General features: G+C 54.3%; 1 protein-coding gene across 4 annotated transcripts; it reads left to right on the top strand.

The window, feature by feature from the left end:
* Positions 1-214: 214 nt before the first annotated feature.
* Positions 215-22,667, top strand: LOC146751138 (mediator of RNA polymerase II transcription subunit 25-like). 4 transcript variants are annotated; one of them, XM_085535519.1, is made up of 9 exons: positions 215-347; positions 418-556; positions 6,533-6,578; positions 8,027-8,151; positions 13,003-13,101; positions 14,329-14,449; positions 17,144-17,288; positions 21,410-21,534; positions 22,539-22,667. In XM_085535519.1, exons 2-9 carry the CDS (start codon positions 438-440, stop codon positions 22,650-22,652), a joined length of 894 nt encoding a protein of 297 aa, XP_085391645.1. In that variant the 5' UTR covers positions 215-347; positions 418-437; the 3' UTR covers positions 22,653-22,667. The 4 variants fall into 4 exon arrangements, with proteins under 4 accessions (XP_085391645.1, XP_085391646.1, XP_085391647.1 ...); XM_085535520.1 differs by lacking the exon at positions 17,144-17,288 and having other exon boundaries at positions 22,539-22,658; XM_085535522.1 differs by lacking the exons at positions 215-347; positions 418-556 and adding an exon at positions 3,665-3,710.
* Positions 22,668-25,338: the final 2,671 nt, after the last annotated feature.

Below are 25,338 nucleotides of genomic sequence, written 5' to 3' on the forward strand. Positions count from 1 at the left end.
CTTCTAGCCGGAAGTGACGTCACCACAGAGCGGAATGGAAGGTTCCTTAAGCCGGAAGTGACGTCACTTCAGAGCGGAAGTGAAGAGGCTTAAAGCCGGAAGTGAAGGCTGCTCTTCAAGCCGGAAGTGAAGGCGCTTAAAGCCGGAAGTGAAGGCTCCTAAAGCCGGAAGTGAAGGCGCTTAAAGCCGGAAGTGGAGGCTCCTAAAGCCGGAAGTGAAGGTTCCTAAAGCCGGAAGTGGAGGTTCCTAAAGCCGGAAGTGAACTAGCGGAAGTGACGTCGCTTCTAGACCGGAAGTGAAGCTACGTCAGACCGGAAGTGGAGCTGGGATCACGGCGGAGCAGCGCGGTAACGTACAGCTCCCTTCTCCCTCCCCCCCCCTTTAATCCCGGTTTCTACTTCCGCTTCCGGTTCTTAGGCCGACCCGGAAGCGGATCCATGGTGGTTTCCGGTCCTTCCGCCATGGTGGCCGATGTCGTGTTCGTCATCGAAGGGAGCGCGAACCTCGGGCCGCACTTCGAGGCGCTGCGGAAACAGTATCTGCTGCCCGCCATTGAGTGAGACACATAGGGATACATAGGGAGCCATAGGGATGAATGGGGACCCATAGAGACCCATAGAGATACATAGGGACCCATAGAGACACATAGAGACCCATAGGGACACATAGGGACCCATAGGGACCCATAGAGACCCATAGGGACCCATAGAGACCCATAGAGACCCATAGAGACCCATAGGGACCCATAGAGACCCCACAGGGACCCATACAAACCCATAGAGACCCATAGAGTCCCCATAGACCTCATATACCCATAGAGACTCATAGAGACCCATAGAGACCCATAGGGACCCATAGAGACCCCATAGGGACCCATAGGGACCTATAGAGACCCATAGGGACCCATAGGGACCCCATAGAGAACCATAGGGATGAATGGGGACCCATAGAGACCCATAGGGATGAATGGGGACCCATAGGGACCCATAGGGATACATGGGGACCCATAGGGACCCATAGAGACCCATAGGGACCCATAGAGACCCATAGAGACCCATAGGGACCAATAGGGACCCATAGAAATACGTAGGGAAACAGTATCTGCTGCCCGCCATTGAGTGAGACACATAGGGATACATAGGGATGAATGGGGACCCATAGAGACCCATAGGGACCCATAGGGACCCATAGAGACACATAGGGACCCATAGAGACCCATAGAGACCCATAGGGAGCCATAGGGACCCATAGAGATACATGGGGACGCCATAGAGACCCATAGGGACCTATAGGGATGAATGGGGACCCATAGAGACCCCATAGAGATACATAGGGGGACATAGGGAGCCATAGGGACCCATAGGGACCCATAGAGACCCATAGGGACCCATAGAGACCCATAGGGACCCATAGGGATCCATAGAGACCCCATAGAGATACATAGGGGGACATAGGGAGCCATAGGGACCCATAGAGACCCATAGGGATACATGGAGATACATGGGGACCCATAGGAATACATGGGGATCCATAGAGACCCATAGGGATACATAGAGACCCATAGGGACCCCATAGAGATACATAGGGGGACATAGGGAGCCATAGGAACCCATAGAGACCCATAGGGACCCATAGAGACACATAGGGACCCATAGAGACCCATAGAGACCCATAGAGACCCCATAGAGATACATAGGGATACATGGGGGGCATAGAGACCCATAGGGACCCCATAGAGACCCCATAGAGATACATAGGGGGACATAGGGACCTATAGGGACCCATAGGGACCCATAGAGACCCATAGAGACCCATAGAGACCCCATAGAGAACCATAGGGATGAATGGGGACCCATAGAGACCCATAGGGACCCATAGGGACCCATAGGGACCCATAGAGACCCCATAGAAACCCATAGGGACCCCATAGAGAATCATAGAGAACCATAGGGACCCATAGAGACCCATAGAGACCCATAGAGACCCCATAGAAACCCATAGGGACCCCATAGAGAACCATAGGGATGAATGGGGACCCATAGAGACCCATAGGGACCTATAGGGACCCATAGAGACCCATAGGGACCCATAGAGACCCATAGGGACCTATAGGGACCCATAGAGACCCATAGGGACACATAGGGATACATAGAGACCCATAGGGACCCATAGAGACCCATAGAGATACATAGGGATACATAGGGACCCATAGAGATACATGGGGACCCCATAGAGATACATAGGGGGACATAGGGACCCATAGAGATACATAGGGACCTATAGGGACCCATAGAGACCCCATAGGGACCCATAGGGAGCCATAGAGACCCCATAGAGACCCCATAGAGATACATAGGGGGACATAGGGACCCATAGAGATACATAGGGACCCCATAGAGAACCATAGGGACCCATAAGGAGCCATAGAGACCCCATAGGGAGCCATAGAGTTACATAGGGAACCATAGAGACCCATAGAGACCCATAGAGACCCATAGGGACCCATAGGGATACATGGGGGGCATAGAGACCCATAGGGACCACATAGAGACCCCATAGAGATACATAGGGGGACATAGGGAGCCATGGGGACCCATAGAGACCCATAGGGACACATAGGGACCCCATGGGGACCCATAGAGATCCATAGGGACCCATAGGGATCCATAGAGACCCCATAGAGATACATAGGGGGACATAGGGAGCCATAGAGACCCATAGGGATGAATGGGGACCCATAGAGACCCATAGAGATACATAGGGACCCATAGAGACCCATAGGGATAGATGGGGGGACATAGAGACCCATAGAGACCCATAGGGATACATGGGGACCCATAGAGATACATAGAGACCCATAGGGACCAATAGAGACCCATAGGGAACCATAGGGACACATAGGGACCCATAGAGACCCATAGGGACCCATAGAAACCCATAGGGACCCCATAGAGAACCATAGGGACCCATAGGGAGCCATAGAGTTACATAGGGACCCATAGGGATACATAGGGAGACATAGGGACCCATAGAGACCCATAGAGACCCATAGAGATACATAGGGATACATAGGGATGAATGGGGACCCATAGAGACACATAGGGACCCATAGAGACCCCATAGGGACCCATAGAGACCCATAGAGATACATAGGGGGACATAGAGACCCATAGAGACCCATAGCTGCCCCATAGAGACCCATAGGGACCCATAGAGACCCATAGAGACCCATAGAGACTCATAGGGACCCCATAGGGACCCATAGGGACCCATAGGGACCCATAGAGACCCATAGGGACCCATAGAGACCCATAGCTGCCCCATCTCCCCCCATAACCCCCTATATCCCCCCCAACCCCACTCATAGAGACCCATAGGGATCCATAGGGACCCATAGAGACCCATAGACACTCATAGAGACCCATAGACACCCATAGAGACCCATAGTGACCCATAGGGACCCATAGAGACCCCATAGAGACCCATAGGGACCCATAGAGACCCATAGGGACCCATAGACACCCATAGGGACCCATAGAGACCCATAGAGACCCCATAGAGACCCATAGGGACCCATAGAGACCCATAGAGACCCCATAGAGACCCATAGGGACCCATAGGGACCCCATAGGGACCCATAGAGACCCATAGAGATACATGGGGACCCCATAGAGATCTATAGGGAAACAGTATCTGCTGCCCGCCATTGAGTGAGACACATAGGGATACATAGGGATGAATGGGGACCCATAGAGACCCATAGAGATACATAGGGGGACATAGGGACCCATAGGGACCCATAGAGACCCATAGGGACCTATAGGGACCCATAGGGACCCCATAGAGAACCATAGGGATGAATAGAGACACATAGGGAACCATAGGGACCCATAGGGACCCATAGAGACCCATAGAGATACATAGGGACCCATAGAGACCCATAGAGATACATGGGGACCCCATAGAGACCCATAGGGACCCATAGAGACCCCATAGAGAACCATAGGGAACCATAGAGACCCATAGGGACCCATAGAGACCCGTAGGGACCCATAGGGATACGTAGGGATACATAGGGACCCATAGAGATACATTGAGACCCATAGGGACTCATAGAGACCCATAGGGATACATAGGGACCCATAGGGATACATGGGGACCCATAGGGATACATTGAGACCCCGTAGGGACCCATAGGGACCCATAGTGACCCGTAGAGACCCATAGGGACCCATAGAGACCCATAGAGACCCCATAGAGACCCATAGGGACCCATAGAGACCCATAGAGACCCCATAGAGACCCATAGGGACCCATAGAGACCCATAGGGACCCATAGGGACCCATAGAGACCCATAGAGACCCCATAGAGACCCATAGGGACCCATAGAGACCCATAGAGACCCATAGCTGCCCCATAGAGACCCATAGTGACCCATAGAGACCCATAGAGACCCCATAGACCCCATAGGGACTCATAAAGACCCATAGGGACCCATAGAGACCCCATAGACCCCATAGGGATTCATAGAGACCCATAGTGACCCATAGCGACCCCATAGAGACCCATAGAGACCCATAGGGACCCATAGAGACCCATAGAGACCCCATAGACTCCATAGAGACTCATAGAGACCCATAGCGACCCCATAGAGACCCATAGAGACCCATAGGGACCCATAGAGACCCATAGAGACCCATAGCTGCCCCAACCCCCCCCATAACCCCCTATATCCACCCCCAGCCCCACTCATAGAGACCCATAGGGATCCATAGGGACCCATAGAGACCCATAGAGACCCCATAGAGACCCATAGGGACCCATAGAGACCCATAGAGACCCATAGATGACCCATAGAGACCCATAGGGACCCATAGAGACCCATAGAGACCCATAGAGACCCATAGGGACCCATAGGGACCCATAGCTGCCCCAACCGCCCCCATAACCCCCTATATCCACCCCCAACCCCACTCATAGAGACCCATAGGGACCCATAGAGACTCATAGAGACTCATAGAGACCCATAGCGACCCCATAGAGACCCATAGAGACCCATAGGGACCCATAGAGACCCCATAGGGACCCATAGTGACCCGTAGAGACCCATAGGGACCCATAGAGACCCATAGCTGCCCCATAGAGACCCATAGGGACCCATAGACCCCATAGAGACTCATAGAGGCCCATGGGGACCCATAGAGACCCATAGGGACCCATAGAGACCCATAGAGACCCCATAGGGACCCATAGGGACCCATAGAGACCCCATAGAGACCCCATAGAGACCCATAGAGACCCCATAGACCCCATAGAGACCCATAGCGACCCATAGAGACCCATAGGGACCCATAGTGACCCATAGCTGCCCCAACCCCCCCCATAGCCCCCTATATCCCCCCCATCCCCACTCATAGAGACCCATAGAGACCCATAGGGACCCATAGAGACCCATAGAGACCCATAGGGACCCATAGGGATACATAGAGAGCCATAGGGATACATTGAGACCCATAGGGACCCATAGAGACCCCATAGAGACCCCATAGTGACCCATAGTGACCCATAGGGACCCATAGAGACCCATAGAGACCCCATAGAGACCCATAGGGAGCCATAGAGACCCATAGCTGCCACAACCCCCCCCATAGCCCCCTATATCCCCCCCAACCCCACTCATAGAGACCCATAGGGACCCATAAAGACCCATAGAGACCCATAGGGAGCCATAGGGATACATAGAGAGCCATTGGGATACATTGAGACCCATAGGGACCCATAGAGACCCCATAGAGACCCCATAGAGACCCATAGGGACCCCATATGGACTCATAGTGACCCATAGAGACCCATAGGGACCCATAGAGACCCATATCTGCCCCACCCCCCCCCATAACCCCCTATATCCACCCCCAGCCCCACTCATAGAGACCCATAGGGATCCATAGAGACCCATAGTGACCCATAGAGATCCATAGAGACCCCATAGAGACCCATAGAGACCCATAGGGACCCATAGGGACCCATAGAGACCCATAGAGACCCATAGAGCCCCATAGGGACCCATAGAGACCCATAGAGACCCATAGGGACCCATAGAGACCCCATAGTGCCCCATAGAGACCCATAGGGACCCATAGAGACCCATAGAGACCCATAGGGACCCCATAGAGACCCCATAGAGACCCATAGGGACCCATAGAGACCCATAGCGACCCCATAGAGACCCATAGGGACCCATAGAGACCCATAGAGATCCATAGGGACCCATAGGGACCCCATAGGGACCCATAGTGACCCATAGAGACCCATAGCGACCCATAAGAGACCCATAGGGACCCATAGAGACCCCATAGAGACCCATAGAGACCCCATAGAGACCCATAGGGACCCATAGAGACCCATAGAGACCCCATAGAGACCCATAGGGACCCATAGAGACCCATAGAGACCCATAGCTGCCCCAACCCCCCCATAGCCCCCTATATCCCCCCCATCCCCACTCAATGACCCCCCCCCCCCATATTCCAGGTACTTCAATGGGGGTCCTCCGGCCGAGACCGACTTTGGGGGCGATGTAAGTTACTATGGGGAAGGGGGGTGGTCTGGGGGGGTCGTGTAGGCCTCGTTGCCATGGCAACAGTGGGTGGGGGGGGGTTACTTCCGGGTTTGGGGGGCTGCGGGTTTCATGTAGGCCTCGTTGCCATGGCAATAGGGGGGGGGGGGCCTACTTCCGGGTTTGGGGGGGGGGTGGGTTTGATGTAGGCCTCGTTGCCATGGCAATAGAGGGGGGGGGCTACTTCCGGGTTTGGGGGGGGGGGCTTTGTATGGAGGGGGTACATTGAGGGGGGTGGGTTCATGTAGGCCTCGTTGCCATGGCAACAAAGGGGGGGGGGTTACTTCCGGGTTTGAGAGGGGCCCGTTTGTCGGGGGGGGTTTCATGTAGGCCTCGTTGCCATAGCAACAGAGGGGTGGGATGATACTTCCGGGTTTGGGGGCGTGGCTTCAACGTGGTTACCAGGCAACGCTACGCAGGGGGCGTGGCTTCATTGTGGTTGCCTGGCAACGCTACGCAGGGGGCGTGGCTTAGGCCATATATGGTAACTGCATGTCGTACTGGCCGTCTCGCGTTGCCGTAAAGCAGCTCGGTTTGCCGTAAAGCAGTTGGCGTTGCCGCGGTAACTAATGTCGTAAATGGCCGTAGTACGGCGGTACGCAGTACAGCTTAGTGGTATTCGGAGGCAGACAGGGACCCATAGGGACCCATAGAGGCCCCATAGACCCCATAGAGATGCCATAGAGACCCCATAGGGACCCATAGAGACACATAGGGACCCATAGAGACCCATAGAGACTCATAGGGACCCATAGAGGCCCCATAGACCCCATAGAGACCCATAGAGACCCCATAGGGACCCATAGAAACCCATAGGGACCCATAGAGACTCATAGGGACCCATAGAGGCCCCATAGACCCCATAGAGATGCCATAGAGACCCCATAGGGACCCATAGAGACCCCATAGGGACCCATAGAGACCCATAGGGACCCATAGAGACCCATAGAGACCCATATGGACCCCATAGAGACCCATAGGGACCCCATATGGACCCCATAGAGATCCCATAGTGACCCATAGGGACCCACAGGGACCCATAGAGACCCCATAGAGACCCATAGAGACCCATAGAGACCTATAGAGACCCCTAGGGACCCCATAGACCCCCTAGCAACCGTATAGGGTCTCCATAGAGACCCCATAGACCCCATGGGGACACATAGAGACCCATTGGGGCCCATAGAGACCCATAGGGACCCCATAGGGACCCATAGAAACCCATAGAGACCTATAGGCTTATGCCGTAAAGTGAAACTGCATGTCGCGCTATGCATCGCGCGTAGCCGTAAAGCAGTTAGGTCGCATTGCCGTAAAGCAGTTAGATCGCGTTGCCATAAAGCAGTTCGGTCGCGTTGCCGTAAAGCAGTTCGCGTTGCCGCGGTAACCGATGTCGTAAATGGCCGTAGTACGGCGGTACGCAGTACAGCTTAGTGGTATTCAACACGGTGGATTGCGCACCGGAGTCGTACGTACAATGTCAGGCTCCCACCAGCAGCGCCCACGAGTTCCTCACCTGGCTCGACGGCATCCAGTGAGTGGGGGGGGCGGTTATGGGGCTCTATGGGGCGATTATGGGATCCTATGGGGCTCTATGGGGCACTTATGGGGCTATATGGGATCCTATGGGGCTCTATGGGGCGATTATGGGATCCTATGGGGCTCTATGGGGCACTTATGGGGCTCTATGGGATCCTATGGGGCTCTATGGGGGTCGGGGGGGGTTATGGGGCTCTATGGGGGCTCTATGGGGCTCTATGGGGTCCTATGGGGCTCTATGGGACTCTATGGGGCACTTATGGGGCTCTATGGGATCCTATGGGGCTCTATGGGATCCTATGGGGCTCTATGGGGCACTTATGGGATCCTATGGGGAGGTTATGGGGCTCTATGGGGCGATTATGGGATGCTATGGGGCTCTATGGGGCTGGGGGGCAATTATGGGGCACTTATGGGGCTCTATGGGGCTCTATGGGATCCTATGGGGCTCTATGGGATCCTATGGGGCTCTATGGGGCGATTATGGGATGCTATGGGGCTCTATGGGGCTGGGGGGCAATTATGGGGCTCTATGGGGCTCTATGGGATCCTATGGGGCTCTATGGGGCGATTATGGGATGCTATGGGGCTCTATGGGGCTGGGGGGCAATTATGGGGCCACTTATGGGGCTCTATGGGGCACTTATGGGGCTCTTATGGGGCTATATGGGGCGGGAGGGGTCAGTTATGGGTCTGGGGGGGGGTTATGGGGCTCTATGGGGCGATTATGGGATGCTATGGGGCTCTATGGGGCTGGGGGGCAATTATGGGGCACTTATGGGGCTCTATGGGATCCTATGGGGCTCTATGGGGCACTTATGGGTTTCTATGGGGCTCTATGGGGCTCTATGGGGCACTTATGGGGCTCTATGGGGTCACTTATGGGGCTCTATGGGGCTCTGTGGGATCCTATGGGGCTCTATGGGGCTGGGATGGGTCAGTTATGGGATCCTGTGGGGCTCTATGGGATGCTATGGGGCTCTATGGGGCTGGGGGGGGGCTTATGGGGCTCTATGGGGCACTTATGGGTTTCTATGGGGCTCTATGGGGCTCTATGGGGCTGGGGGGGGGCTTATGGGGCTCTATAGGGCACTTATGGGGCTCTATGGGGGCACTTATGGGGCTCTATGGGGCTCTGTGGGATCCTATGGGGCTCTATGGGGCTGGGATGGGTCAGTTATGGGATCCTGTGGGGCTCTATGGGATGCTATGGGGCTCTATGGGGCTGGGGGGGGGCTTATGGGGCTCTATGGGGCACTTATGGGTTTCTATGGGGCTCTATGGGGCTCTATGGGGCTGGGGGGGGGCTTATGGGGCTCTATAGGGCACTTATGGGGCTCTATGGGGGCACTTATGGGGCTGGGGGGCACTTATGGGGCTCTATGGGGTCACTTATGGGGCTCTATGGGGTTGGGGGGGGGCACTTATGGGTTCCTATGGGGGGGTTATGGGGCTCTATGGGTTCCTATGGGGTCACTTATGGGGCTGGGGGGTAGTTATGGGGCTCTATGGGGCTCTATGGGGTCCTATGGGACACTTATGGGGCTGGGGTGGGTCAGTTATAAGCCTGGGGGGGTCACTTATGGGTTCCTATGGGGGGGTTATGTGGCTGGGGATGCAGTTATGGGTGTCTATGGGGTCACTTATGGGGCTCTATGGGGCACTTATGGGATCCTATGGGGGGGTTATGGGGTTCAATGGGTTCCTATGGGGCTCTATGGGGGCACTTATGGGTTCCTATGGGGCTCTATGGGGCTGGGGGGGCACTTATGGGGCTCTATGGGGCTCTATGGGGCGATTATGGGATGCTATGGGGCTCTATGGGGCTGGGGGGCAATTATGGGGCACTTATGGGGCTCTATGGGGCTCTATGGGATCCTATGGGGCTCTATGGGGCGATTATGGGATGCTATGGGGCTCTATGGGGCTGGGGGGCAATTATGGGGCACTTATGGGGCTCTATGGGGCTCTATGGGTTCCTATGGGGCTCTATGGGACTCTATGGGGCACTTATGGGGCTATATGGGATCCTATGGGGCTCTATGGGGGCCGGGGGGGTTATGGGGCTCTATGGGGCTCTATGGGGCTCTATGGGGGCACTTATGGGTTCCTATGGGGCTCTATGGGGCTCTATGGGGTACTTATGGGTTCCTATGGGGCTCTATGGGGTACTTATGGGTTCCTATGGGGCTCTATGGGGCTCTATGGGATCTTATGGGGTCACTTATGGGGCTCTATGGGATCCTATGGGGGGATTATGGGATCCTATGGGGCTCTATGGGACTCTATGGGGCACTTATGGGGCTCTATGGGATCCTATGGGGCTCTATGGGGGTCGGGGGGGGTTATGGGGCTCTATGGGGGCTCTATGGGGTCCTATGGGGCTCTATGGGGTTGGGGGGGGGCACTTATGGGGCTCTATGGGTTCCTATGGGGCTCTATGGGGGTGGGGGGGGGCACTTATGGGGCTCTATGGGTTCCTATGGGGCTCTATTGGGTTGGGGTGGGCACTTATGGGGCTATATGGGATGCTATGGGGCTCTATGGGGCTGGGGGGGGGGATTAATGGGATCCTATGGGGTCCTATGGGGCTCTATGGGATCTTATGGGGTCACTTATGGGGCTCTATGGGATCCTATGGGGCTCTATGGGATCTTATGGGGCACTTATGGGTTCCTATGGGGCTCTATGGGGTTGGGGGGGGCACTTATGGGGCTCTATGGGGCACTTATGGGGCTCTATGGGGCGGGAGGGGTCAGTTATGGGTCTGGGGGGGGGTTATGGGGCTCTATGGGGCTGGGGGGCACTTATGGGGAGGGGGGGGTCACTTATGAGGTCACTTATGGGGCTCTGTGGGATCCTATGGGGTCACTTATGGGGTCCTATGGGGTCAGTTATGGGGCTGGGGAGCACTTATGGGGCTCTGTGGGGCACTTATGGGGCTGGGGGACACTTATGGGATCCTATGGGGCTCTATGGGGGTCGGGGGAGGGCTATGGGGTCACTTATGGGGCTCTATGGGGCTCTATGGGGTCACTTATGGGGCTCTATGGGGCACTTATGGGGCTCTATGGGGGCACTTATGGGGCTATATGGGTTCCTATGGGGCTCTATGGGGGCTCTATGGGGTCACTTATGGGGCTGGGGGGCGCTTATGGGATCCTATGGAGGGGTTATGGGGCTCTATGGGTTCCTATGGGGCTCTATGGGATCCTATGGGGCTCTATGGGTTCCTATGGGGCTCTATGGGATCCTATGGGGCTCTATGGGTTCCTATGGGGCTCTATGGGATCCTATGGGGCTCTATGGGTTCCTATGGGGCTCTATGGGATCCTATGGGGCTCTATGGGGTGGGAGGGGTCACTTATGGGTTCCTATGGGGTCACTTATGGGGCTCTATGGGGCACTTATGGGTTGGGGGGGTCAATATGGGGGTCTTGGGGGGGGCTGTGGGGTGGGGGGGTCGATATGGGGGGGGGGTTATGGGGTTGGGGGGGGTCCCATTGATTCCTATGTGTCCCCAGGTTTGTGGGGGGGGGTCTTGGAGGGGGTGGGGGGAGGTTGATGTGGGGGGGCTATGGTGGGGATATAGGGTTGGGGGGGGTGTTATGGGGGCCATATAGGATTGGGGGGGGCATATAGGGTTGGGGGGGGGATATAGGGTTGGGGGGGGTCTTGGATTGGGGGGTGGTTATGGGGGGATATGGGGGGGGTCTTGGATTGGGGGGGGATTATGGGGGGATATGGGGGGGGTCTTGGATTGGGGGGGGATTATGGGGGGATATGGGGGGGGTCTTGGATTGGGGGGGGTTATGGGGAGATATGGGGGGGGGACTTGGATTGGGGGGGGTTATGGGGAGATATGGGGGGGTCTTGGATTGGGGGGGGGTTATGGGGGGCTATGGGGTGGGGGGGTCGATATGGGGGGGGTTATGGGGGGATATGGGGGGGGGTCTTGGATTGGGGGGGGTTATGGGGGGCTATGGGGGGGGTCTTGGATTGGGGGGGGGGTTATGGGGGGCTATGGGGGGGGTCTTGGATTGGGGGGGGTTATGGGGGGCTATGGGGTGGGGGGGTCGATATGGGGGGGGTTATGGGGGGCTTGGGGGGGTCTTGGATTGGGGGGGGGGTTATGGGGGGCTATGGGGGGGGTCTTGGATTGGGGGGGGGTTATGGGGGGCTATGGGGGGGGGTCTTGGATTGGGGGGGGTTATGGGGGGATATAGGGTTGGGGGGCGGTCATGGGGGGCTTATGGGGGTCTCTGGGGGGGGTCGTCATGGTTGGGGGGTTATGGGGGCGATATAGGGTTGGGGGGGGGTCTTGGGGGCTATATAGGGTTGGGGGGGGATATAGGGTTGGAGGGGGTCTTGGATTGGGGGGGCTTATGGGGGGGGATATAGGGCTGGGGGGGTCAATAAAGGGGTCTTGGGAGGGGTTATGGGGTGGGGGGGTTATGGGGGGGATATAGGGTTGGGGGGGTCAATAGGGGGGTCTTAGGGGGGCTATGGGGTGGGGGGTCGATATGGGGGGGTTATGGGTTGGGGGGGTCTTGGGGGGGGATATAGGGCTGGGGGGGGTCTTGGGGGGATATAGGGTTGGGGGGGTCAATAGGGGGGTCTTAGGGGGGCTATGGGGTGGGGGGATCGATATGGGGGGGGGTTATGGGGTTGGGGGGGGTCCCATTGATTCCTCTGTGTTTTCAGGTTCGTGGGGGGATATGGGGGGGATCTTGGATTGGGGGGGGGTTATGGGGGGATATGGGGGGGGTCTTGGATGGGGGGGGGTTATGGGGTTGGGGGGGGGGTCTTAGAGCCCCCCCCCCCCCATTGATTCCTCTGTTTTCAGGTTCGTGGGGGGGGGCGGCGAGAGCTGCAGCCTGATAGCGGAGGGACTGAGCACAGCACTGCAACTGTTCGATGACTACAAGAGGATGAGGGAGCAGATGTGAGGGGGGGGGGTCCTTAATGTGGGGGGGGGGCTTTAATGTGAGGGGGGGGCTTTAATGGGGAGGGGGTGGGCTTCTAATATGGGGGTGGGTTTAATATGGGGGGGGGGCTTAAGATGGGGTGGGCTTGTAATATAGGGGGGGGGTTAAAATGGGGGGGGCTTTAATGTAGGGTGGTCCTTAATGTGGGGGAGGGTCCTTAAAGTAGGGGGGGCTTCAGTGGGGGGGGGGATTTAATATTTGGGGGGGGCTTTAATATGGGAGGGGGGGGCCTTAAGATGAGGGGGTGGGCTTCTAATGTGGGGGGGGACCTTAAAGTGGGGGGGGGGCTGCAATATGGGGGGGGGGCTTTATTATGGGAGGGGGTCCTTAATGGGGGGGAGGGAGGAGGTTAATATGGGGGGGGGGGGGCTTTAATGTGGGGGGGGTTAGGGTTTGATATGGGGGGGGCTTTAATTTGGGGGGGGGCTTTAATTTGGGGGGGGGTCCTTAATGGGGGGGGGGGTTAGGGGTTGATATGGGGGGGGTTTGTTATGGGGGGGGGTCCTTAATGTGGGGGGGGGTTAGGGTTTGATATGGGGGGGGTCTTTAACATGAGGGGGGGTCCTTAATGTGGGGGGGGGTTAGGGTATGATATAGGGGGGGGTTAATATGGGGGGTGGGCTTCTAATATGGGGGGGGTCCTTAATGTAGGGGGGGGGGCTTTAATATGGGGGGGGTTTTAATATGGGGGGTGGGCTTTTAATAGGGGGGAGGGGCTTTAATATGGGGGGGGGCTACAATGTGGGGGGGGGGTTAGGGTTTGATATAGGGGGGCTTTAATGGGGGGGGTCCTTAATATCAGGGGGGGGGGGGGGCTTTAATATTGGGGGGGGTCCTTAATATGGGGGGGGGGGAGGAGGTTAATATGGGGGGGGGGCTTAAGATGGGGGGTGTGGGCCTTAATATGGGGGGTGGGCTGTTAATATGGGGGGGTGGGCTTAATATGGGGGTGGGCCTTAAAGTGGGGGGGTGGGGGCTTTAATATGGGGGGGGGGGTCTTTTATTATGGGGGTTGGGGTTCAATATGGAGCTGTGGTCTTTAATATGGGGGGGGGGTCTTTTATTATGGGGTGGGGGTTCAATATGGGGGTGGTCTTTAATATGGGGGGGGGGTCTTTTATTATGGGGGTTGGGGTTCAATATGGGGGGGGGTCTTTCAATTAACGCCCCCCCCCCATTTCCAGAGGCCAGACCCACAAGGTGTGTGTGCTGATCTGTAACTCCCCCCCGTACCTGCTGCCTGCAGTGGAGAGCACCACGTACTCGGGGTTCAGCACCGAGAGCCTCGTGCAGAGGATTGGGGAGGTATCCTTATAATGGGGGGGGGTCTTAAAGTGGGGGGGGGGAGGTGGAGAAATGCGGTGTGTGGCCCTTTAAGTGGGGAAGAGGTGGAGAAATGGGGTGTGTGGCCCTTTAAATGGGGTGTATGGCCCTTTAAATGGGGTGTGTGGTCCTTTAAGTGGGGGGGGTTAATAATGGGGGGGGTCTTAAATGGGGGGGGGCTTTATAGTGGGGGGGGGGCTTTATAATGGGGGGGGGCTTTATAATGGGGGGGGGGTCCTTGAAAGGTGGGGGGGTGTTGTTGGAATTGGGGGGGGAGGTGGAGAAATGGGGTGTGTGGCCCTTTAAGTGGGGGGTCCTTAGTATGAGGGGGGGGTCTTTATAATGGGGGGGGGCTTTAAAATGGGGGGGGGGTCCTTGAAATTGGGGGGGGTCGTTATAGTGGGGGGGGGGGGGGAGGTGAAAATGGGGAGGGGAAGAGGTGGTGGATGGGGGGGAAAATGGGGTGTGTGGCCCTTTAAGAAGGGGGGAATGGGGGAGGAGGGGGGGTCTTTAAGTGTGTGTGGGGTCCTTATAATGGGGGGGGTCTTTATAATGGGGGGGGGGCTTTATATTGGGGGGGAAATGGGGTGTGTGGCCCTTTAAATGGGGGTGAGAGAGCTCATAAAATGGGGTGTGTGGCCCTTTAAGGGGGGGTAGGTGGGAGGTGGGGGGGGATAAAATGGGGGGGGGGGGCTTTATATGGGGGGGGGTCCTTAAAGTGGGGGGGGGTCCTTGAAATGGGGGGGGGTCGTTAAAGTGGGGGGGGGTCGTTATAATGGGGGGGGGGGAGGTGGAGAAATGGGGTGTGTGGCCCTTTAAATGGGATGTGTGGCCCTTTAAGGGGGGGAATGGGGGAGGAGGGGGGGTCTTTAAGTGTGGGGGGGTCCTTATAATGGGGGGGGTCCTAATAATTGGGGGGGGGTCGCTGGAGTTGGATATGGGGGGGTAAATGAGCACCACGTACTCGGGGTTCAGCACCGAGAGCCTCGTGCAGAGGATAGGGGAGGTATCCTTATAATGGGGGGGGGGTCTTATAATTGGGGGGGGGTCTTAAAGTGGGAGGGGTCCTTAAAGTGGGGGGGATGGAGGGCTTTATAAAGGGGGGGGTCTTAATAATGGGGGGGGGGAAATGGGGTGTGTGGCCCTTTAAGTGGGGAAGGGGGCCATTTAAGTGGGGGGGAGGGGGGAGGTGGGGGGTGACTTTATAATGGGGGGGGGTCTTTATAATGGGGGGGGGTTTACAATGGAGGGGGGTTATGAGTTTGGGGAGGGGAAGAGGTGGAAAAATGGGGTGTGTGGCCCTTTAAGGTGCAGAAGAGGGGAGGTGGGGGGGGGGGTGGCCCTTTAAATGGGGGAGGGGGAAAGGGAGGGGTCTTTATAATGGGAGGGGGTCCTTATAATGGGGGGGGGGCTTAAAGTGGGGGGGGGGGTCGTTTGAATTGGGATGGGTGTCTTGAAATGGGGAGGGTTAGAGATGTTAAAAAATGGGGTGTGTGGCCCTTTAAGTGGGGGGAAGGGGGGAGGAGGGGGGGGTCTTTATAATGGGGGGGGGCTTATAATGGGGGGGGGAAATGGGGGTGTGCGGCCCTTTAAGTGGGGAAGAGGTGGAGAAATTGGGTGTGTGGCCCTTTAAATGGGGGAAAAGGGGGAGGTGAAGCTCTCTATAATGGGGGGGGTCATTGGTGTGTGGGGGGGGTCTTTATAATGGGGGGGGTCTTAAGATGGGGGGGGTGTAAGCGGTGGTTAATGGGGGGGGAAAAATGAGGTGTGTGGCCCTTTAAGGGGGGAGATGGGGGGGGAGGTGGAGAAATGGGGTGTGTGGCCCTTTAAATGGGGTGTGTGGCCCTTTAAGTGGGGGGTCCTTAGTATGGGGGGGGTCCTTAAAATTGGGGGGGCTTATAATGGGGGGGGGTCCTAATAATGGGGGGGGGAGTGAAAATGGGGAGGGTTAGAGGTAGTGGATGGGGGGGGGGAAATGGGGTGTGTGGCCCTTTAAGTGGGAGGGATTAATAATGGTGGGGGGTCTTTATAATGGGGGGGGGGTCCTTATAATGCGGGGGGGGGAGCTTAAAATGGGGGGGGGTCTTAATAATGGGGGAGGGGAAGTGGGGAGAGAGGAGGGGGGGAGGTGGAGAAATGGGGTGTGTGTCCCTTTAAATGGGGGTGAGAGAGCTCTTAAAATGGGGTGTGTGGCCCTTTAAGTGGGGGGGGTCAATAATGGGGGGGGTCCTTATAATGGTGGGGGGTCGCTGGAATTGGATATGGGGGGTGAAAATGGGAGGTGGAGAAATGGGGTGTGTGGCCCTTTAAATGGGGGTATGGCCCTTTAAATGGGGTGTGTGGCCCTTTAAATGGGGTGTATGGCCCTTTAAATGGGGTGTGTGGCCCTTTAAATGGGGTGTGTGGCACTTTAAGCGGGGGGGGGGATTAATAATGGGGAGGGGTCTTTATAATGGGGGGTGGTCCTTAAAATGGGGGGGGGAGGTTGCTGGAATTGGATATGGGGGGTGAAAATGGGAGGTGGAGAAATGGGGTGTGTGGCCCTTTAAATGGGGGTATGGCCCTTTAAATGGGGTGTATGGCCCTTTAAATGGGGTGTATGGCCCTTTAAATGGGGTGTATGGCCCTTTAAATGGGGGGGGAGGCCCTATAACCCCATCTATCCCCACCCCATAGCGTGGGATCCACTTCTCGGTGGTCGCACCCCGTAAACTGCCGGCCCTAAAAGCCCTTTGTGAGAGCGCAGGACCCGGCCCCGAACCCAAAGACTGCGGGCAGGACCCACGGCACCTGGTGCTGCTACGGGGCATCGCATTGCCTGGTATGGGGCTATGGGGTATATAGGGTCTATGGGGTTAATGGGGGCTATGGGGTCTATGGGGGTATTGGGGTCTATGGGGTATATAGGGTTATTGGGGTTAATGGGGTCAATGGGGTCTATGGGGTCTATGGGGACTGCGGGCAGGACCCACGGCACCTGGTGCTGCTGCGGGGCATCGCATTGCCTGGTATGGGGTTATGGGGTATATAGGGTCTATGGGGTATATAGGGTTAATGGGGTCTGTGGGGGTAATGGGGTTAATGGGGGTATTGGGGTCTATGGGGGTAATGGGGTCTATGGGGGTAATGGGGTCTATGGGGTTAATGGGGTCAGTGGGGTCTATGGGGGTATTGGGGTATATGGGGTTAATGGGGGTATTGGGGTCTATGGGGGTATTGGGGTCTATGGGGTTAATGGGGGCTATGGGGGTATTGGGGTCTATGGGGGTAATGAGGGTATTGGGGTCAATGGGGGCTATGGGGTGAATGGGGGTATTGGGGTATATGGGGTGAATGGGGGTCAATGGGGTTATGGGGTCTATGGGGGTAATGGGGTCAGTGGGGTGAATGGGGGTATTGGGGTCTATGGGGGCTATGGGGTCTATGGGGTTAATGGGGGTAATGGGGTTAATGGGGGTAATGGGGTCTATGGGGGTATTGGGGTCTATGGGGTATATAGGGTTATTGGGGTTAATGGGGGCTATGGGGTTAATGGGGGTAATGGGGGCTGTGGGGGTATTGGGGTCTATGGGGTCTATGGGGTTAATGGGGGTATTGGGGTGAATGGGGGCTATGGGGGTATTGGGGGCTATGGGGTCTATGGGGTTTGTGGGGTCTATGGGGGCTATGGGGTCTATGGGGTTTGTGGGGTCTATGGGGGTATTGGGGTCTATGGGGTGAATGGGGTTAATGGGGGTATTGGGGTGAATGGGGGCTATGGGGGTATTGGGGTCTATGGGGTTAATGGGGGTAATGGGGTCTATGGGGGTATTGGGGGTAATGGGGTCAATGGGGTTAATGGGGGTAATGGGGTCTATGGGGGTAATGGGGGCTATGGGGTCTATGGGGGTTAATGGGGTCTATGGGGTTAATGGGGGTATTGGGGTCAATGGGGTCTATGGGGTTAATGGGGTCTATGGGGGCTATGGGGTCTATGGGGTTAATGGGGGTAATGGGGTTAATGGGGGTAATGGGGTCAGTTGGGGCTATGGGGTTAATGGGGTATATGGGGGCTATGGGGTCGATGGGGGTATTGGGGTCTATGGGGTTAATGGGGGTCAATGGGGTCTATGGGGTGAATGGGGGTATTGGGGTCTATGGGGGCTATGGGGTTAATGGGGTCTATAGGGGTATTGGGGTTAAGGGGGGTATTGGGGTCAGTAGGGTCTATGGGGGTATTGGAGTGAATGGGGGTAATGGGGGCTATGGGGTCTATGGGGTTAATGGGGGTAATGAGGATATTGGGGTCAGTGGGGTGAATGGGGTCTATGGGGGTAATGGGGTCGATGGGGGTATTGGGGTCTATGGGGTTAATGGGGGTAATGGGGTCTATGGGGGTATTAGGGTCTATGGGGGTATTGGGGTCTATGGGGTCTATGGGGGTTAATGGGGTCTATGGGGTCTATGGGGACTGCGGGCAGGACCCACGGCACCTGGTGCTGCTACGGGGCATCGCACTGCCCGGTATGGGGTATATAGGGTTATGGGGTCTATGGGGTATATAGGGTTATTGGGGGTATTGGGGTCTATGGGGGTATTGGGGTCTATGGGGTTAATGGGGGTAATGGGGGTATTGGGGTCTATGGGGGTAATGAGGGTATTGGGGTCAGTGGGGTGAATGGGGGCTATGGGGTTAATGGGGGTATTGGGGTGAATGGGGGTATTGGGGTGAATGGGGGTATTGGGGTCTATGGGGTTAATGGGGGCTGTGGGGTCTATGGGGGTATTGGGGTCAATGGGGTCTATGGGGGTAATGGGGGCTATGGGGGCAATGGGGTCTGTGGGGTCTATGGGGTCAATGGGGGCTATGGGGTTAATGGGGTGAATGGGGTGAATGGGGTTAATGGGGTCTATGGGGGTAATGGGGGCTATGGGGTCTATGGGGGTAATGGGGTCTATGGGGGTATTGGGGTCTATGGGGGTATTTGGGGTCTATGGGGTCTATGGGGGTATTGGGGTCTATGGGGTCAATGGGATCAGTGGGATCAATGGGCTCAATGGGATCAATAGGATCAATGGGATCAATGGGGCTCAATGGGGCTCAATGGGATCAATAGGATCAATGGGATCAATGGGGATCAATGGGGCTCAATGGGATCAATGGGGCTCAATGGGGATCAATGGGATCAATGGGGCTCAATGGGATCAATGGGGCTCAATGGGGATCAATGGGATCAATGGGATCAATAGGATCAATGGGATCAATGGGGCTCAATGGGGCTCAAGGGGATCAATGGGATCAATGGGCTCAATGGGATCAGTGGGGCTCAATGGGATCAATGGGATCAATGGGGCTCAATGGGATCAATAGGATCAATGGGGCTCAATGGGATCTATGGGGCTCAATGGGATCTATGGGGCTCAATGGGATCTATGGGGATCAATAGGATCAATGGGATCAATGGGATCAATGGGGCTCAATGGGATCTATGGGGCTCAATGGGATCAATAGGATCAATGGGATCAATGGGATCAATAGGATCAATGGGATCAATGGGGCTCAATGGGATCAATGGGATCAATGGGGCTCAATGGGATCTATGGGGCTCAATGGGATCAATAGGATCAATGGGATCAATGGGATCAATAGGATCAATGGGATCAATGGGATCAATGGGATCAATGGGATCAATGGGGCTCAATGGGATCTATGGGGCTCAATGGGTATCAATGGGATCAATGGGATCAATGGGGCTCAATGGGATCAATAGGATCAATGGGCTCAATGGGGCTCAATGGGGCTCAATGGGATCAATGGGGATCTATGGGGCTCAATGGGAGCAGTGGGGTCAATGAGGGCTATGGGGTCAATGGGGGTAATGGAGGCTATGGGGTAAATGGGGGTAATTGGGTCTATAGGGGTAATGGGGTCTATGGGGTCAATGGGGCTCAATGGGATCAATAGGATCAATAGGATCAATGGGCTCAATGGGATCAATGGGCTCAATGGGGATCAATGGGATCAATGGGATCAATGGGCTCAATGGGATCAATAGGATCAATGGGATCAATGGGATCAATGGGGATCAATGGGGCTCAATGGGGATCAATGGGGCTCAATGGGATCAATGGGTTCAATAGGATCAATGGGATCAATGGGGCTCAATGGGATCAGTGGGGTCCATGGGATCAATGGAGTCAATGGGATCAATGGGATCAATGGGGCTCAATGGGGCTCAATGGGATCAGTGGGGCTCAATGGGGATCAATAGGATCAATGGGATCAATGGGATCAATGGGGCTCAATGGGGCTCAATGGGATCTGTGGGGCTCAATGGGATCAATGGGGCTCAATGGGCTCAATGGGGCTCAATAGGATCTATGGGGCTCAATGGGGCTCAATGGGGCTCAATGGGATCAATAGGATCAATGGGATCAATGGGGCTCAATGGGGCTCAATGGGATCTATGGGGCTCAATGGGCTCAATGGGATCAGTGGGGATCAATGGGATCAATAGGATCAATAGGATCAATGGGGCCTATGGGGTCAATGGGATCAATGGGATCAATGGGATCAATGGGGCTCAATGGGGATCAATGGGGCTCAATGGGCTCAATGGGGCTCAATGGGATCAAGAGGATCAATGGGATCAATGGGGCTCAATGAGATCAATAGGATCAATGGGATCAATAGGATCAATGGGATCAATGGGGCTCAATGGGATCTATGGGATCAATGGGATCAATGGGGCTCAATGGGATCAATGGGGCTCAATGGGATCTATGGGATCAATGGGATCAATGGGGCTCAATGGGATCAATGGGATCAATAGGATCAATGGGATCTATGGGGCTCAATGGGGCTCAATGGGATCTATGGGGCTCAATGGGATCTATGGGGCTCAATGGGGCTCATAATGGGGTTATTATGGGGGTCTCTCACTGCCCCCCCCCCATTTACAGGCAGCTCCCCCTGCCCCACATCTCTGCCCCCCAAGCAGCCGCCGCCCCCCCCTCAGCTGCCCCCCAACGCCGCCCCACAGCTGCCACCCAGCGCCGCCCCACAGCCCAACACGCAGCCGTACCAGGTCAGTACTGACCCCCCCCAATTAAAGGTGCCCCCCCATTAATTAATTAAACCCCCCCATTAATTAATTAACCCCCCAATTAAAGCTGCCCCCCCCCATTAATTACCGCTCCCAATTAGAGGTGCCCCCCATTAATTAATTACCCCCCAATTAAAGGTGCCCCCCCTTAATTGCCCCCCATTAATTAATTACCCCACCATTAATTAATTACCCCCATTAATTAATTACCCCCCTATTAAAGGTGACCCCCCATTAATTAATTGCCCCCCCCAATTAACGGTGACCCCCCAATTAATTAATAACCCCCCATTAATTAATTACCCACCCCATTAATTAATTACCACAATTTATTAATCTAATTATCTAATTAATTAATTAAAGGTGCCCCCCATCAATTACCCCCCCCAATTAAAGGTGCCCCCCCATTAATTATTCACCCCATTAATTTATTACCCCCATTAATTAATCTAATTAATTAATTAATTAATTGAAGGTGCCCCCCATTAATAACCCCCCCAAATAAAGGTGCCACCCCCATTAATTAACTACCCCCCCATTAATTACCCCCCCCAATTAAAGGTGCCCCTCCCATTAATCAATTAACCCCAATTAATGAATCTAATTAATTAATTTAATTAATCAATTAATTAATTACAGGTGCCCCCCCATCAATAACCCCCCCCAATTAAAGATGCCCCCCCATTAATTAATTAATTACCGCCCCATTAATTAATTACCCCCCCCCCAATTAAAGCTCCCCCTCCCATCAATCAATTAACCCCAATTAATGAATCTAATTAATTAATCTAATTAATCAATTAATTAATTAAAGATGCCCCCCCATCAATTACCCCCCCCCAATTAAAGGTGCCCCCCCCATTAATGAATTACCCCACCATTAATTAATTACCCCCCCCAATTAAAGCTCCCCCTCTCATCAATCAATTAACCCCAATTAATTAACCTAATTAATTAAGTTAATTAATCTATTTAATTAATTACAGGTGCCCCCCCCCTCTGCTCTGAACGCGGCTCAGGCAGCGGCTCAGTCAGCTGTGGAGGCGGCCAAGAGCCAGAAGAGCATGGTGGCCAGATGTGAGTTAATTAACATTAATTAACGAGGGTAATTAATTAATGAGGGGGGTAATTAATTAAGGGGGGGGGGGTCCTAATTATGGGGGGGTCGACATTTAACATGCCCCCCCCCCCCCCCCCCCCCCATAGGGATAAGAGGGGTGGGAAGATGTGAGGGGGGGTAATTAATGAGGGGGGTAATTAATTAAGGGGGGGGTAATTAATTAATTAAGGGGGGGTAATTAATTAACGGGGGGGAACTTAATTAAGGGGGGGGTCTTAAATGGGGGGGGGGGTCCTAATTATGGGGGGGGGTCGACATTTAACACGCCCCCCCCCCCCATAGGGGTAAGGGGGGTGGCCAGATGTGAGTTAATTAACCTTAATTAACGAGGGTAATTAATTAATGGGGGGGGTAATTAATTAAGGGGGGGGTTAATTAATTAATTAAGGGGGGTCTTAAATGGGGGAGGGTCTTAATTATGGGGGGGGTCGACATTTAACACGCCCCCCCCCCCCCCATAGGGATAAGGGGGTGGCCAGATGTGAGTTAATTAACCTTAATTAACGAGGGTAATTAATTAATGGGGGGGTAATTAATTAAGGGGGGGGTCTTAAATGGGGGAGGGTCTTAATTATGGGGGGGGGGGTCGACATTTAACACACACCCCCCCCCCCATAGGGATAAGGGGGGTGGCCAGATATGAGTTAATTAATGTTAATTAACGAAGGGTAATTAATTAATATGGGGGTAATTAATTAAGGGGGGGGTAATTAATTAATTAAGTGGGGTCTTAAATGGGGGAGGGTCTTAATTATGGGGGGGGGTCGACATTTAACACCCCCCCCCCCCCATAGGGATAAGAGGGTGGCAAGATGTGAGGGGGGGTAATTAATTAAGGGGGGGTAATTAATTAATTAAGGGGGGGTAATTAATTAAGGGGGAGGGTCTTAATTAAGGGGGGGGGGTCTTAAGTGGGGGGGGTCCTAATTATGTGGGGGGTTGACATTTAACACGCCCCCCCCCCCCCATAGGGATAAGGGGGGTGGCCAGATGTGAGTTAATTAACCTTAATTAATTAACAGGGGGGGGGCTAATTAATTAATAGGGGGGTCTTAATTAAGGGGGGGGGGTGTCTTAATTAAGGGGAGGGTCCCAATTAATGGGGGGGTTCCAGATCTTAAGGGGGGAGGGGGGAGTATTTAAAGAGGTTGGGGGCATTAATTAATGGGGGGGGTAATTAATTAAGGGGTGGGGTAATTAATTAATGGGGGGTAATTAATTAATAGGGGGGTATTTAATTTAAGGGGGGGGTCTTAATTAAATGGGGGGGGTCCCAGATCTTAAGGGGGGAGGGGGATTTAAAGAGGTTGGGGGCATAAATTGAGGGGGTAATTAATTAATGAGGAGTTAATTAATTAATAGGGGGGTAATTAATTAATAGGAGGGTAATTAATTAATTAAGGGGGGTCTTAAATGGGGGAGGGTCTTAATTATGGGGGGGGGGTCGACATTTAACACGCCCCCCCCCCCCCCCCCCCCCCATAGGGATAAGGGGGGTGCCAGATGTGAGTTAATTAACCTTAATTAACGAGGGTAATTAATTAATGGGGGGGTAATTAATTAATTAAGGGGGTCTTAAATGAGGGGGGGGGGGGGATATTTAATCACCTTCCCCCCATAGGGATAAGGGGGGTGGCCAGATATGAGTTAATTAACGTTAATTAACGAGGGGTAATTAATTAATGGGGGGGTAATTAATTAATTAAGGGGGTCTTAAATGAGGGGGGGGGGGGGGGGATATTTAATCACCTTCCCCCATAGGGATAAGGGGGGTGGCCAGATATGAGTTAATTAACGTTAATTAACGAGGGGTAATTAATTAATGGGGGGGTAATTAATTAATTAAGGGGGGTCTTAAATGAGGGGGGGGGGGGGATATTTAATCACCTTCCCCCATAGGATAAGGGGGGTGGCAACATGTGAGGGGGGGGGGGCATTAATTAATTAGGGGGGAGGTAATTAATGGGGGGTAATTAATTATTAGGGGGTAATTAATTAATAGGGGGGTATTTAATTAAGGGGGGGTCTTAATTAAGGTGGGGGGGGTCCCAGATCTTAAGGGGGGGGTATTTAAAGAGGTTGGAGGCATTAATTAATGGGGGGGGTAATTAATTAATGAAGGGGTAATTAATTAATAGGGGGGTATTTAATTAAGGGGGGGGTCTTAATTAAGGGGGGGGGTCTTAATGGGGGGGGGGGTCTTAATTATGGGGGGGTCGACATTTAACACGCCCCCCCCCCCATAGGGATAAGGGGGGTGGCCAGATATGAGTTAATTAACTTAATTACGAGGGTAATTAATTAATGAGGGGGGTAATTAATTAAGGGGGGGGTCTTAATTAAGGGTGGGGGCCTTAATTAAGGGGGGGGGTCCTAGATCTTAAGGGGGGGGTCCCAGACCTTAAGAGGGGGGTATTTAAAGAGGTTGGGGGCATTAATTAATGGGGGGGGGTAATTAATTGAGGGTAATTAATTAATGGGGGGTAATTAATTTAATAGGGGGGTATTTAATTAAGGGGTTGGGGGTTTAATTAAGGGGGGGGTCCCAGATCTTAAGAGGGCAGGGGGGTATTTAAAGAGGTTGGGGGCATTAATTAATGGGGGGGGTAATTAATTAATAGGGGGGTATTTATTAATAAAGGGTAATTAATAGGGGGTATTTAATT

The sequence above is a fragment of the Coturnix japonica genome, unplaced genomic scaffold, assembly GCF_054131305.1.
Source record: "Coturnix japonica strain WE unplaced genomic scaffold, WE-NBRP24 Scf129, whole genome shotgun sequence".
Taxonomy (NCBI): Eukaryota; Metazoa; Chordata; class Aves; order Galliformes; family Phasianidae; genus Coturnix; species Coturnix japonica.

Excerpts from the sequence above, each read along its gene's own strand:
- LOC146751138 (XM_085535519.1), top strand. The coding sequence starts at position 438 with ATGGTGGTTTCCGGTCCTTCCGCCATGGTGGCCGATGTCGTGTTCGTC. Across the intron at positions 557-6,532 it reads TATCTGCTGCCCGCCATTGA|GTACTTCAATGGGGGTCCTC; the intron begins GTGAGACACATA and ends CCCATATTCCAG. Across the intron at positions 6,579-8,026 it reads AGACCGACTTTGGGGGCGAT|TACGGCGGTACGCAGTACAG; the intron begins GTAAGTTACTAT and ends AAATGGCCGTAG.